At 40.7% G+C, this 16,094-nt stretch overlaps 1 protein-coding gene across 11 annotated transcripts; it reads right to left on the reverse strand.

Annotated features, from left to right (window-relative positions):
• Positions 1–1,261: 1,261 nt before the first annotated feature.
• Positions 1,262–15,768, reverse strand: eef2k (eukaryotic elongation factor 2 kinase). 11 transcript variants are annotated; one of them, XM_074620857.1, is made up of 19 exons: positions 15,511–15,768; positions 14,106–14,368; positions 13,504–13,563; positions 11,828–11,928; positions 8,697–8,757; positions 8,577–8,614; positions 7,692–7,863; positions 7,216–7,365; positions 7,010–7,142; positions 6,789–6,916; positions 6,072–6,288; positions 5,905–5,969; positions 5,197–5,274; positions 4,748–4,804; positions 3,815–3,946; positions 3,352–3,540; positions 3,153–3,277; positions 2,752–2,930; positions 1,262–1,780 (listed from the first exon to the last, which is right to left on the reverse strand). In XM_074620857.1, the coding sequence occupies exons 2-19, from the start codon at positions 14,358–14,360 to the stop codon at positions 1,671–1,673; spliced, it is 2,250 nt and encodes a 749-aa protein (XP_074476958.1). In that variant the 5' UTR covers positions 14,361–14,368; positions 15,511–15,768; the 3' UTR covers positions 1,262–1,670. The 11 variants fall into 11 exon arrangements, with proteins under 11 accessions (XP_074476958.1, XP_074476955.1, XP_074476953.1 ...); XM_074620854.1 differs by lacking the exon at positions 4,748–4,804 and adding an exon at positions 4,483–4,548 and having other exon boundaries at positions 15,511–15,767; XM_074620852.1 differs by lacking the exon at positions 4,748–4,804 and adding an exon at positions 4,483–4,548 and having other exon boundaries at positions 6,072–6,291; positions 15,511–15,767.
• Between the last annotated feature and the right edge of the window lie 326 nt (positions 15,769–16,094).

Raw genomic sequence — 16,094 nt, forward strand, 5'->3', positions numbered from 1 at the left:
TACATAACACTCAACAGTGGTATAAATATAGATAATAATTATATATATATACATATATATATTTTTTAATTTATTATATTTTTATATTTTTTCCCCCCACACTATTCAAAACTCTCCACACTGTCGTCATAATATATCTACCTATTTTATAAGTATGTTTACGTAATATGGAGGACTAAATCTATGGAGGACCACAAGAGTCACATAAATAGTAATAAAGCATTTAATTGATTGATAACTAATTGTACAATAAAAATATATATTATAATATATTTGTTTACAAATTGATTAATTAGTCTATTAATGAATGGACTAAATTACAAATTATTATTATTATTAATTCATTATTTGAGATATTAATTAAATTTTAATTATAAAATCAAAATTATTGTACAATTAGGTATACAGCTGAGCTGCCATAATAATAAATAAATAAATAAAATAACAAAGAAAGACGTAGAAGTAAAAGCCTCAATTATCAAAATATATGCAGGTTAATTTGAAAAATTAATAAATATGCACCGAAATAAAAAAAATGCATTTATTTATTTATTTGACAAATTACTTCTTTACATACATTCATTTACTGTATGTACTGCATTCAAACTGTTATATCTATATCTAATTAGACATCCATCACCTACATTTGCTTCATCTAAAATAAAATGGAGATTAAAAAAATGTGGTTTCTTACCATCTATATATGGTACTGTAAAAGAGTATATAGTATATTTAGTTCTAAATTACTGGAATTAAATGAGTTTCATTTGGTGAATTTTGGAATTAATGTGCAAAATTGGCAAAATAGGACATATTAATGAAAGCATATTGAAGTACATTTGCAGCATTTCTCTACGGTAGCATATTCATTTTCATTTTTTAATGGAGTGCTCAGTTTTTAGGTTATTGTGTTATAAGTGACAAAGTCTATACAATTTCAAAATTAGTCTTGGCAGAGTTAACACAGAAACATGTATGAAGTGTTTTGGTTGCATTACTGCTTTTTGGATTTGAAATTAAATGATTTTATAAAGAGAACCGTGTGAAGAGTTTTGAATAAAGCAAACTCAATATTGAGAGATGTTTGTTACCATTTGTTTTTACTGTAATATGAGGTCCAAAGACATGCAGCCTCACCTCTGAGAGCTCCAGGGTAATAATGAATAGATTAAATTGTATTATTTCTTAAAGTGAATCACCAGGAACAAACCTTTAATGACAGCGCTCGTCTACTGAAGAGAAAAAAAACAGGAAGGAATAATGAGTGTTTACCCACAAAAGGCAAACTTTATTTAACAGTTTTATACTTCAAGCATTTTTTTTTCAACATGCATTCTTCCAACATGAATGTGCTAACATTTGGGGCAAAGTAAGTAAACCATTTTCTTTGTTTTGATATTTCCGACCTTCTCTTTCATACAACCACATTCATTTAGTCAAAAGGTAATCAGAGACAGGAAATTAAAGAAAAGAGGATCACAAACAGGAAAAGAAGAATAGAAACCTGGACATGTAAGCTTGATCCTAAAAGGCTGATCACACACACGCAGCAACATTAGCAAAACATTCTGTAATAAAAAAATATGTAAACGGTACCCATTCAGGTTGTATCCCGAATGTGTAAAAATTGACTCCTGTGGCCTTTTTGTGATCAAAATGCGTGTCCAGAATTACTCCTCCATTAGCGCCCAGGCTTCCTCAGCTTTCATGTAGTACTGGTTGGCCAATCGACCTTTCATGGCAGCCATGGCAGCTTCTGCTGCTTCTGTAAACAGATCACCTGATGGGAGGGAATAGTAGGAGAGGTTAGGACGGAGGCAGAGACAATTAAGTGCATCAATTAAAGCTAGGGTTGGTAATCTTGAAAGACTAGCAAAACTAGATTTTAATAATTATCCAACAGAAAAACCCAGCCCAGTGTTGCCAATTCTTTTCCAATAAAAGTAGCTAGCAGCACTAGCTCCAGAAGTCACTAAATCCCTTCAGGCCGGCGGCGCGCAATGAGTGCACAGAGAGAGTGCGTACAGGTAGGTAGTTAATTCGGGCTGAATGAAATGATTGGACGGGCTTATTGCAGGCAGTGTGACAGCCACAGGTACCAGATTTGTTTCTTTTTTTTTGTTAGAGCATTTGATTGATTGATTGCTGTCGGGATGTAATGAGAATTTCAACAAATATTAACAAAAAGCCTAGTTTTAAGGGCTTTTAATGAGAGACGTTCAATAAATATAGTTGGGACAAAGCTGGTGATATTCTCTATTTTTCTTATAATAAACAAATCCCATGAAAAGACCAAAACCAATAGTGATGACAGTAAGATAAAATAAAATACTCAACAGTGTAGGCTCTGAAGATTCGCAGCAGTTATGACGGATTATAATCGAGAGTGTCATAAATCTCTTAAACTACTTCTCCGCTGCTGATCTGTGTTATCATCAGTATGTTCCAAACAATCAACGTTTTCCCAATAAATTGCTAAATGCACTTTTTCCCAGCAGAGCTTCAGAGCTATAAGGAAGCTACACCATGAGACATAAAGAGTGTATTTAGGCATGTTGTGGAGGGTGTTTGGAAAAATACTGAACATATGGATCAACAGCAGAGACATGGATTATACCGCAGGAGTGGTTTGAGAAGTTTCTATGGACATTGTGTTTGGGCAGATTTCAGTAGATTATTCCTTAAAATAATGCAGGTATATTGAGGAATATTTAGCACAGCGAGGTCTGTTGAGCCAGCATGGAGTCGAACCTGCTCTCTGTGGCTCTGCGGTGAGGTTGAAGCCTCCCTCTTGGTACATCTCTGCCACTCTGGCCAGCAGCAGGTAGCGAGGCGCGTCCTGCGTCCCGTCGAACTCTCCCCCCTCGTCATAGTCCATCATGTTCATCGCAGTGTCATACCAATGAACCGCCTCCTCCCAGTTCTGCTTTCTGGATGATTGAAGAATAAAAAACAATAATGTAAAAAACCTTCAGCATCAAAAACAGTAAAATGTTGCTTCCTTTAATAAAAAAAAACTATAGAAATCCCTCTAGGGGGCAGTATTATCATGACTGTTGGACCAGGATTTGTGATATCTTTCTCCACAAGTCCATACATAATACAAGTCCAGCTTTTCACAGTTTAAAACTCAACCAGGTTCCTTCACTGACCTGTCAGCTGACAGGTTGATCCCAGTATCAAAGGCTCTGGCCACTATGACCATAGAGGATCTGTCTCCAGACTCAGCAGCCAGCAGCAGATACTTAAAACCTTTCATCCTGTTTCCTGCGCTTTCCTGACAACAATACAGAAATATTAAAACACAACGGTGCACACTATTTACAAGACCACAAATGAATTGTGTGGTACCTCCAGCTCCATGTCTGGCAGTATTTGATGAGGCAGCTGCATGCAGCACTGCCCCAACGCTATGATAGCCTCCAGCTCTCCGCACAGCGCAGCTCTCTCCAGGTGCATCATGGCCGAGTCCTGATCCCACTGCTCATCTTTCTCACAGAAGCGACCCGCTTCGTGGTACCGCACCATCGCCAGGTGGACCTGGGTCAGGAAGAAGGAGAGCAAGAATACATCACGTACAAAGGTAGTATATAGCATATACTGTGTACAATTCGTATGTAGGAGACAGGAAGAGTCCAGCATTTAATATGTTATGCTCCTTTTTGACTGTCAAGACTAAAATAGTCTGTGTGGAAATAGTCGTTACGTGTGAGGTGTCTAGTTTTTGTAGAATTCAATAATCTTAAAGTGTACTCCTGTTTTAGGCTGACAAGTGTGAGTTAATTTCAATCCTTCAACCAATCTGATGTCTTACCTTTCCAAGGATCGACTGGCCGATCTTCTTCTGCAGCAGAGCGCCGAGTCGCTCCACCTCGGTGGCCACGCAGGAGGGTCGGTGGACGTGAGCGCGAGACGAATGGTAGAAGCTCCACTTCTCCTCCGTCAGCTGAGTAGAAAAAAACAGTCAAGATATACAAGAGGGAGAAGGAGTGATGATGAATCAGAAAACAAATTAGATAATGAAGGTAAATCAAGTTGACAGATCACACTCCTCGCACTCTCAGGGGTGTACCCATCCAGACAACTCTGCTTTTTTAATTTGAACTGATAAATGACGCAGATCGTCCCTGGAGGAGTACATCCCTGTTTGCCTCGGTGAATGCAAAAACAATGTAAAGCATGGGAACAGGAGCACACACACACACACACACACACACACACAAAAAGGTATTATCATTAGCAAGAGGGCGGCGTTGGTGAAACAGAGGTAGATGGTGTTTCGGTTCCAAATGTCATTCTTAATTTCTGTTTATTTTGCATTTTCAGACTGTTTCCAGTCACTCTGAAAGGAAGAGTGTACGTGGAAACAGCCTGTGTAACCAAATCAAACGTAACTTGAGATAAATCATGCTTGATAAAGCTGCATAGCAATAAGACAGCAGGGAAACGCCTGGCTTTACCAGCCTCCATGCAAATAATCACCCATTCGTGGTCATCATTGTATGAATTTAAGTATGCAGAGACTCTTGGAGGAGCTACCATCTTCCTCTAGTGAGGGATCACAAAGAGCAGGAGGAGCTAATTTAGAGGAAAGGTGAGGAACGGCTTTTTTGTGGTTAAATTAAGTGATGAGGAAAAAAAAGACAAAGTGAAGAAAGACAAGGATGAGGGAAATTAGAGGAGTGTTATTTGATCACGGTGATGATGATTATGATGTTTACACACTGTTGTTTCTACGTTTGTTTACCCGTCTGACACTGTCCTCATCCGACTCAGAATAATGTCTTTGGATGCGATGATGGGCCTACGTGATGATACAACATGCATTTATAAAACCTACAGTCAGACTTCATGTGGAGAAGAGGAAAGGTTAACAGACTAACAGCTGCTGAGAGGACTGGAGGACAAAATAAAGTGAACAAGAGACGTCTAACATGTCAGGGTTTAAGAACTGTTAAAAATGTTTGTTTAAGATAATATGCCTAAAATATAAAAGTCTCAGCTCAAATTACTTGTAAATCTAACTTGAACACAAGACATACATTATTCAAACAAGCTATAACATATCTAAAATGTCTAATTGGTACACAAATACATTTATTGTCATTGTTTATCTACAGGTTAACTGACTCTTTTTGACAGACTACTAAAATCCTGGAAAAGTAAATCAAACGAAAGTCAGATGGAAATGTTTACCCCGTCTACGTGGTCATTTGGGTCGCCTTCACTCCTCCTCTCGCTGGGGTAGCCACTGTCCCCGCTGCTTTCAGAGTCCTACAGACAGAGATCAAATTAAAAAAATCAGTGTAGTGACTTGTGAGTTGTTCGGCAGCACTGCAGCCCTGGAGTCTGGTGAGTACAACGCTATCATGTTTCCTCCAGCTGAGGAGCATCTCAAAGATCAGGTCTTTGGAATGGAGGTGGGAAAATACAACATTTAGGATCTAATGATTTCAAGTGTTGATTTAAGTTGGAAGTCAAAAGTTGATTTACCTAAAAATAAAAATGATTTCCCAATGTAAGTCTATGGGAAAAAGTCTGTTTGGGCCCAATGGCATCACGTGACGGACACGGAAGTTGTAATTCCACCGTTTGCAACAACAAAACATTGCTTCAAAGCCTGGTGCACTTCCTGGGGGCTTGGTATAATCCTGCCATCTCGGTGCTAAACTTGCTCTTGGGGAGGGCCAGCAAGCCCTGGGCTAAAGTTGGGGTTAGCCCGCTATGAAATGTGCCAAGATTGTGCCAGTGTGAACGCTTTCTTAGCCTCAACAAAGAGACTTGACATTAGTAAACATGGAGCTCAGGGGACTCAACATGGACCTGAGGTATGCTGACTTAACTACAACAACTTGGTTATGTGAGAACATTTCTCTGAGTCACATTCACAGAGTTATTGCTCACCTTGTGTTCACCGGTGTTGTTATTATTGAGTCTTTCGTGTTCATTCATTCCAGTAAAAGATAAGCCTGTAAAATGTAGAAATAACACAAAACTATTTACAATGTGGCTTCAAATAAACTGTTATATGTGTGTGCAGAATGTAATAATAATGTTCATGGACGACGTACCGATAGGGGATCTTCCCATAGATCCATGTGCACCCAGCGGGGAGCAGGGGAGTGCGAGAGGGGAGCAGGGGATCGAGTCCACGTCGCTCATGCTATCGTCTGCAGAAGACGTCTCAGACAGGCGGGAAAACAGCGGAGGCGCCCGGCTTCCTGACATGGTACGAACACAAGGAGAGCCGCAGGGCTCCTCGCAGCCCCTCAGCACCGTCTGGGCTGACTTCTGAAATAAAACTAGATCAGTCTTTCTTGAGGAAACAGCAACAGAACAAGCAGAACACACTGAAGATAAGCATCTTTCTTAAGCTAATCCTGCCACTGAGTTGAAATTTGGAGCGTTATTTGGCCTCCTTCCCGACATGCAAGTATGACATGATTTGGTACCAATGTACAATGCTGCATATTCAGTTGTTTCCTGATCAAAAACAAATGCCCTTACATGGAATAAGATCCCAAAGCCGGTCACACTCAGAACCCATTGAATTCTGGAGCGGATCCGAATCACGAGGCGGATGCACGCATTATTTCTCACTTATGGAAACGGCCTTGGCGGAGGTCTGCGCTCTCCGAGTGCCCTTCTCGTTTCTATTTCTTATGGACATTTTTCCCCATTTTTATGTATTATTATCATTATCTTATTAACTACTTTATCCTGATCTGCTGCTGATTTCTGGCCCTGGCTGACACTTTATATTATTATTATTAAAATGTTAAAATTACAAGCAGTTTGTTGGTGCAGTCCAGCTGGGACTTCTCTGCAGGGGAAAGGTCAAAAGGCGTCAGGCCCATACTCTTGCAGATCTTGTTACACAGGTGGGAGTGGAAGAACAGCGCCATGCCTCGCACACCTGGAACACAGGCCGATCAAGATGAATCATTTCTAACCAAACATCACACACGTATCTAGCAGCAGTTTGATGATATCAGAGGGGGAACTGTACCTAGATTTCCATCTCCAAAGTCAGTCCCCTTCTCTGTGTGGATCTGAGGGTCGGTGTAGATATCTCCGACTCCTTGGATGTCAACTACGATCAGCTGGTGGCCCGATCGCTCAAAGCTGAAGTGACTGAAGGCCTGACGGACACAAAAGAAATGAAGATTAGCTCTCACATTTATTAACACCAGAAGGTGACGCCGCTTACTGTACCTGTGGGGTGAGTCGGATGTTGTCGTCCCTCACGAAGCCAGAGTTGGAGTTGTATTTGATGTACTTGCCCTCGATGTAATGTTCCAGGTGGAAGAGAGGTTTATCTGGTCTGTTTGTCATCTCCATCACACACATCTGCATGATGTCCACCTGAGGATCAGAGAGAGCTTAACAACACACACACACACACAGGGAGTACAGGCCCTTCAGTGCCCAAACGAAGAGCAGCAAGACTGATGGGGACGTAGGGCAAATGTCACAATGTAGAGGGATTCAAAAGTGTATTTGTCTCAGTTTTACAGATCTATCGATCAAATCGACTAATTGATTAGTCGACAAAATCGTAGTTAGTCGATTATTTCTTTGGTCAAGGACAGCCCTTGTTGGAGTATTGTGATTATCCCTGTTTCTGTCAGTATTGTCCTGTCTCATTATCTAGTCAGCACATCAGTGGACTGTAAATGTTCCTCCCGTACCTGTTTGGGAGGTCGGTGGCGGTTGTACTCCTCTCCCCAGAGTTTGGCCTCCATTTGCAGCCTGACGTCCTCAAAGTAAACATTTCTGTCCACCGTCTCCATGTAACGCTTGGACACATAATTAGACGCCGACTTCCAGTTGTTGCTGTGTGAGAAATTCGACAACTTCTTCCTGGAGGGAAAAGAAATAAGATATTACAGTCGTGAGCAGCATTTCATAACATAACTAAAGCCATTTTTGATCGTAGCATTAACTAGAACTGATGTCAGATGTTTCCAAAACTGCTCCAAACCCACATTCTATATGTACAAATTCAACAGGAGCAGCACACCACATTTCAGATGTAGAGATTTTCTTGTTTTAACATGTTGGGCTTGTAGGAGCTGGAGGATATATTTCAATGCAAACAGTAAACAGCTGAAGTTGGAGGTTGGTGGATGCCTCTGTTTTACATTTCCCACATAACTGAGGATTAAACATTAACAATTAGACTATTATCCCTTTTCTCTTTCATTCTGCAGTGTCATGCAGAAGCCAAAACACAGCGGAGCAGTGACAACACCGCATGCTTAAACTCTATTTTACCCAAAACAGTAAACATCCAGCGAATCAACAGAGCTAAAGCCCCGCTGCCATCATGGAAGGGTTCAGGTTCAGTGTGATATGTTCAGTACCATGTTTGGCTCTGGATCTACTAAATTTGTCAGCAGCTATCCTCCCGAGTCGGAGCAAGAAATGTGAGGAATGTGAACCTGCAGCACTTATAGGCCAAAATACTCGTCTGATTTGTTTACACTGAGACCAGAAAGGCCTCCGATACTAGACCTCGAGGGGAATAACCGCTGGATGAGAACTGATGGATGTAGAGAAATATTACAACTTACGTTCTGAAGCACTCCCTCATGGCCCCTTTCCCAAACGGCTGCAAGAAATAAATAACACAAGAGATAAGAAATTTTTTTTTTTTTTTTTTTTAATATTGGCAAAACAGAGAGCAGTAATACCTGGGCAGACATCTTGATGTGGACCTGGTCTTGAGCCCACTCTCCTGTGATGGCATTGTACCTGCAAAGAGGAACAGTGAATTAAGTCAAGATATGAACAGTTATATTGATTATGCTTACTCAAATGTGTCTCTCTAAAATGTTGGATGCTCAGATCAAATCAAAGTTTGGTTTTTAAGCCATGTTAGCAGCGTGACTCTATGGACGGCAACGTCGTCCATCATTTTGGTCCAGACTGAAATTTCTCAACAACTATCTTATAGATTGTCATGAAATTTGTATCAATTGTAATAATTTTGTTGATCCCTTAAAGGGAAACTTGGGTATTTTTTCAACCTGGACCCTATTTTGAAAATTTGTGATGGCAATTTTTAATTGTTTTCTGACTTTTTATAGCCGCAAGATTAATTGAAAATGAAAAAAAAATCAAGTGATAAATCACTTATCAAAATCATCTTTAGTTGCAGCCCAATATTTTTCAATCTACGTCTGCTATAGCTCTGTAAAACAGTGTCTATTTTCAAGCGGAGTGGCTGTGAGACTTTCCATCTGTGGGTCATTTTCTCCCCACAGAGCAGACCCTGTGACACTGTGACCCTGCTCTGTGGTAAAAAACATGGTGCTTGTTTTTCCCACCTGTTATAATACAAATCACTCACACTGGACGGTCTCCCAACACTGAGCCAGACTCTTTTGAGTCCACTTCAGTGACTAAAAAAGCGCATTAACGTGCCAGTTTTCGATAACGTTAGCCAAGTTACTCTTTGCCCTCAATGAGGGAGTTCGTCTGTCAACAGCTCATTATCAATCCTTATCATGGAGGCACATGAAACATCTCGCTTCCTCTCTACGGAAAATCAACAAAGAGAGAAGAATGGAACGTGTGTTTTCATGTGCGTGTCCTCTTTCCAAAGAATGACCACTTTGTGTCTGCAGACATTTCTTTTTGGATTTAAAGGAATTCATGTAACCTTGGAAGAACTCAAACAGTCGATATGGCGATACAAATGTTTGTGTACACACTGTACGTCTGGGTCAGTGTGTCTGTTTGGATTGGCGGGGCGTGTCTCCTGAGTTAATAAATACTGCATGAACTGTAGGTGCAGCTGTAAGTCTTCACAAACCTGAAACCTGAGTGCCTGTAAACTACAAAACTCAGTACTGAGCTTTCCTTCTCCACTCCACAGAGCATTATTGTCTGTCCAAAATATTTCCTGCCAACAAACCTCTTCAGCCTGGGAACACAGTGTACTACCGCGACATTCATTCCATCAGGTTCGTACTAGAGGGGGGCTTTAGAGAAGGAAGGAGGAGGAGTGAGGTTACATGTGAGTAAAATTAGCCCATGAAAAGGGAACACGAAGGCAAATCACAATCCCTCCTCTCTCTGCAGTCAAGTCCCAATCCTGTTTGTTATGTAACAGGCCTAACCCACACACACACAAGCAAAGGAATTCATTTTCTTCCTGCTTTTCTGCCCACACCCCATTTAATTGTGCTGCCTTGATATAACGCTGCCAACGACTGAGAACTCTGCAAGAGGTGTGTATGTTTATGTAGCCGCCGTGTTGACTATAATATCTGGCTGCACACTCTAGTGACCTACAGTACGAGATTAAAAAAAGAACTGGGTGGGCCAAAGGACGTCAATGTTTCCAGTGAGGGGGCAGCGATGTTTGTCAACAGTTAAGATTAGCACCACTGACCGAGATATGAGCCAACTGTGAACCCTGATGCCCCATCAATGACGGTTCAAGACTGCTGCAGTCTAATATCAACATGGGAATGTCTGAATGTCGACCACCACTAAACTATGTTGCATCTTAATACTTTAAAACTAGTTTTATCGATATTTCTATACTAACAATGGGTCAGATGACTGTTTAATGGGAAAGTGGTCGCCGGTAGAGAAAATTATCACCCGACTCTGCAGTTCCTCTTCGATTTTAGCGGTGGAGTGTTTTATCATCTTTCAGCTAATTGTTTTGGTTTTCAAGCCTTCAACTTAACTGTTTTGTTTCTGTCTCGCCGCTCTCATCGGCCTTGTTTTTGGTCACAGCAGGCAGCTGTTTTCAGCTCTGATAAAACCACTGAATGCTGCAGTCTAGTTAGAGACTAACTGGTGAACATAGTGGAGCTGTTGTTTTTACAGCGTGTTGCGCTGCCCTCCAAGTGGCTAAAACATCAATTAATGCAGCTTTAATTCCGATTTCAAGTTCTCAAGATGTCAAGCGATGTTGTAACATGGGAAATACCACTTTTGAAACTCTGCGAAAAGCATTACATTTTATTATTTAATTGTTTTGTGGGACAGTGATTCCCAAAGACTAGATCGGGACCCACATGTGGGTCGCAGGAGATTTTATTAGGGCGGGTCGCCGAATAAATTTGCAGAATTTCGTACAACTTTGAGCCACATGAGGGAGCCTGAATGTTCGTATTGTTCTGATAATTGTCACCTACTTATAACATTGGATCTAATATGAAAGGCTAGCGTATATTCTGTTTGTTTTACTGATGAGAGGAAAAAAACGAGAGCCTCTTAACTAAACCTAAATGCATTTATTAGGTTTCATTTATATTGTATTTAAAGTGTGTATATGTTTTCAATAACGAAGTGTGTATCTCTTCAACATGGCTGGTTTTCCTATTCAAGATAATATCAGGAGATGCGGAAATGGCAGTAAAAACGGTCAGGAACGTTCATTTACGCACAAATTCGCTCTTCTCACGATTTATAGAGAAGGCCTATTGTGAATTGCGTTGTGATGGTTTGTCATTTTTAAAAAGTGGATCCCCAGAAAAAAGTTTGGTAACAACTGCTGTGGGATAGTATTTCAAGATTTTGCTGTATGTGGCAGTATAAACATTAGTGGCCACACTGTACAGTACCATCTATACAACAAAAAGTATTTTTCCACAGCAGACATTTTGATGTGTCATAGCAGGAAAATTGCTGCATTCCATTTAGGTGAGCTGGTTCCTGGGTCCTGGTGTTGTGCATGCTGGTCATGGCTTACTGGGACACTTGATGGAACTGAGCCATCTTTAACGTTAATGTGTCCTTTCCCTGCTGCAACAAGTCAGAATGTCTGCAGTGTTGATTCACAGCCACACAGAGTTCTACGTACCTGTAACGAATGCAGGGTTCAGTCTCGATGTCCTCCAGATGAAACTCTGCCCAGGGGTCGGGCATGGCTTTGGCCTTTTCGATCGCATTTTTCCATGCCGCCTGTCGCAATGAACAAACACAACTTATTAGCTGGTAGTTCTTGTTTTTTATGCAAAAGAAGGGGAAAAAACTGTTTTTTCAAACGGGTTCGCTAGAGGGAACGCTGTCGAATGCAAAAAAATAAATAAACGTGAAATTTAATTTGTGCAATAAAGGAAAACCAAAGCCTTTTTTGTGCTCTCTCTGCACAACACTGTCTCCCTTTAAGTACCTGTATTGTGCTCTCTAATTGAGGAAATTAAATTTCACAGTTTCCGCATTGAACAGCTTCCCTTCATCCTTGGAAGTATTTGCATTTAATCGGCTTAGGGCTAGGGAAGCCTACAATGCAGATAATCTATCAACAAAACTCAGGGACACACCAATGTAAACAAAAGCCTGCTCTAACACTGACTTTTCTTTAGAAAGCATGCAAATCAGGAAGAAAGTACGGTTAAGGAAGGAAGGAAAAACACAAATATCTTCAGTACAAACCAGAAAGAAAGCACACAATCGTTAAAATGACATGGAAATCTGACTAATTAATGAAAGAATGCATTGGTTTTTAGTATGAGGCATTCATTGGGGGGTAAACCAAGGTTTTTTATTCCATAATAATAATTTACTGCTACCTCAATATGAATGTGATCACCATATGGTGTAACATGGCCATCTGCAGTCGTGCCATTTTCAAAAAATAACTTTCTTGGTAGGACCCATGAATCAAGTGTCACTGGTAATCCAAACCTGCTCCAGTTACCCAAACCCTGACCCATCCGGTACTGCACAGCAGCACGTCTCCCTCGTACACCACTGATCACTGTGCGGCGGGCAATCTACAGTACACATGTTTCTATTTAGAGCGAAGTATTTACATGAAGACAAATATGAAAGGTTGTGTTTTTAACTGATCGAGTGTCACGTCTGTTTGTGACGAGGAGGAGCAAACGACACGCCTTATGTCAAGAGTGTGAACTTCTCCATGCTGTCAGATATATTACAGTCCGGTCACAAGACTTTAGTATCAAATGGTGCAGTCTGGTAGGGTATTGAAGTGCACTGCCATGCTCAAAACATATATTTAACTACAATTTCTTTGAAGCTTTCTGAAACCAAAACGACAATGAAAAAAGACACATTTGCTCCAGAAAAATATGACTTTTTTTTCAGTGTTGTTTTGTGAAATAACTCGGGCTGTCAATCGATTCAAATATTTGATCGCGATTAATCGCACATTTTTTATCTGTTCAAAATGTACCTTAAAGGGAGATTTGCCAAGTATGTACGTGTTATTATCGCGTTAACTTTGACAGCCCTAGAAATAACAGAATAGCATTACTGGTGTTTGTTAGCGTAGATCAATTAGATAAAACACAGGAATACAGGGTGAAAAGAGGGAGGATGCATTGATTAGAATAAACATCAGTCATATAGGAAGTCATTGGAAATGAGAAAAGGTGGAAAGTATGTTGCTACTAAAGTTAAAAAAAAGTGAGGAAAAGGAAATTAAATCACAGAGAGGAGTTGGGAAACGGGAGGCGGAGATGGTCACCGGTGAAGAAGGAGAAGGAAGATATAATGTGATCTGCAACGTACCCGTGTGCTGTGAGACAAAACCTTGTACGACTGAGATTCTGCCACCGTTTCGGTTTCATTCTATGTAGAAAGGTAAAGAAAATGGACGGCTTTTCATCAACAAACATTCACATAGCATCTTCAAACATTTTAAATAACACCAATTGCCTCGATGCTTTTAAACAACAACACTACACGTCCCAGCAGTTGGCTGGTGCCCAGTCAGTGGCTCTGATAAGACTGAATTGAGACCTTGTGTAGCTCAGCTGCTGATGTGGAGAAGGCCCGGCTCTGAGCAGTGAGAGATGTGTTTATATGCAACGTTATCGTGAAACCCACTCTCTGGTACTTCCTGTTCTGTAGAGAGAGTGCAGTCAAGAGGTGTATGACCGATAAACAGATACACACATACTAGTACGTGTGTGCAGGCATGCAGCTTTCCTTATAAGGCAAAGAGCTGTTGTCATAGAAAATTGCAGGACTGAGTGTTTATGGTGATGCATGAGCACAACACACTGTTTTCTAGCATGATTAAACAATCCTCCAGCACTTTATTTCAACATGTTCTGATACTTTTCCCTTTATTGTCCATTTGGCATCATGTTAAAGGGGCAAAGGCTCACCTTGAACATAAAGTTGCTCTTAGGAAGCGAGTTTGACAGTTGCCGGGTGTAAACCAGATTCTTCAGGTAGTGACAGATTTCTATGGCGGAGTCGTCCAGGATGGGGCGGATGAAGTGGTCTTCGTCATCATCATCATCATCACTGGCGTTGGATTCACTGAGGGAGCAGGCCCGTTGGTTGGGGGCACTTCGTTGGGCAGGGGGTCTCTTGGCGCTGCCCTCCTCCTCCATGCTGAACATCAGGTCGTCCTCCATGATGTCTGCTGTTGTGTTGACAACAAGAGAGGAGAGTGAGGAGTGGGAGTGGGAGAGAGCAGTGAAGTGCAGTGAGTGGAAAGTAGAGCCACATAAATAGAGATTGGAATTAATCTGTGCCAGCCACGTTGGTATGTGTTCACAACAACCCTGAGTCTTGGCTGCACAACTAATACAATTTATAACAACTTTATAGACTCAACATATGTACATATTACATTTATTTATTGAAGATACTACATTTATTTATTGACGGACTGTACACACTATAGTCACCCATTCACTCTGTATCTTTTATATCTCTATATATTGTTTTTATAATTTTTGTATTCCTGTATCTCTCCTTTGTTTCACTGTTTGCTGATGTTGCTGCTTTGATACCTGAATTTCCCTCCGGGGATTAATAAAGGTTCATCTTATCTTATGTTATCTTAATGCCATAATAAAGTGTTATAGATGTGGCTGCACCATGACATCTCCATCACATGCATAAGTCAATACAAATATATACTTATGTGTATTTATATTCCATTGTAATCAAAGGCAATTGTATTTGCATATTTTCAGTGCAACAGCTGGCTGCTGGAGAGGAACGCAAACCCAAGCAAGATAAAGTTCCTGCACTCCTGCTGGTACAATGTGCTCCCATGCAGCCACAACCATGGATGTTGTATATTATGTTACAGCATGCTGCAATACGATTTTCTCCAAATGCATTAACTTTAGGTAATCAAAAGCAATTGAATTTGCAGATTTTCAGTGCAACAGCTGGCAGGTGGAGAGGAATGCAGACCCAAGCAAAATAAAGTTCCTGCACACCTGCTGGTACAATGTGCTCCAATGCAGCAACAACCATGGATGTTGTATATTATGTTACAGCATGCTGCAATACAATTTTCCCCAAATGCATTAACTTTAGTTGGTTCTATTGTGACCTGCTGCTGGATGCACGTATTAAATAAAACAACATACTTTATAGCCGGGCACAAACACACTCCTGCTGGTACAATGTGCTCCAATGCAGCAACAACCATATATGTTGTATATTATGTTACAGCATGCTGCAATACGATTTTCCCCAAATGCATTAACTTTAGTTTGGTCTATTGTGACCTGCTATTAGATGCATGTATTAAAATAAACAACATACCTTATAACTGGGCACAAACACACCTTTAATCACTCAATGTTGGCAGACTGTGAGGCAGTGGAGCCAGGTTTTTATTCCGCCTCACAGACAGGGTGGCAGCAGAAGCAGTCAAACTCCAAATTCTTCACCTCCAAACCAGACTGGGTTGGTCCTGGTTCTCCAATGTGTCCTGAAGGTCCGAGGACGTGTCTGTCTGGTAGTGCAGAACCTTCCTCCACGGTGGAGTGAGCGCTCTGCACGTACAACACTTGTCTCTGGAAGCCACGCCCCTGCGTCTTGCTGCTTTCAATAATATAGGAAACATTAAACACACATGAATAAATGATATAGGAGAGGAGTCTGACTTTCAAGGATGTATCTAAAATTCAAAGGCATAAACAAGACTGAGACTAACAGTTATTTCTACTAGTTTGTTTCATATTTTGTATCAAAAATATAAACAGCAACTTGTCCAAAGCAGAAACACTTAAAGATTACGACTACAAAGGAGCAATTGAACGCTACACATACAAATTAGATAATGGTAGAGTGCAACGGGTGTTTCGGTTTAACAAGTGACCGTGTTAACTGGTGACTCTCGTCGT

This window comes from Sebastes fasciatus, chromosome 20 (assembly GCF_043250625.1).
Source record: "Sebastes fasciatus isolate fSebFas1 chromosome 20, fSebFas1.pri, whole genome shotgun sequence".
NCBI lineage: Eukaryota > Metazoa > Chordata > Actinopteri > Perciformes > Sebastidae > Sebastes > Sebastes fasciatus.

What these genes read in the sequence shown, in the direction of transcription:
- eef2k (XM_074620852.1), bottom strand. Translation starts at nt 14,360, where the DNA reads ATGGAGGACGACCTGATGTTCAGCATGGAGGAGGAGGGCAGCGCCAAG. An exon ending in GCCACCGACCTCCCAAACAG is followed by an intron (nt 7,366 to 7,691) that starts GTACGGGAGGAA and finishes TCTGATCCTCAG; the next exon opens with GTGGACATCATGCAGATGTG. An exon ending in CGCAGAGCCACAGAGAGCAG is followed by an intron (nt 1,781 to 2,751) that starts GTTCGACTCCAT and finishes CCCTCCCATCAG; the next exon opens with GTGATCTGTTTACAGAAGCA.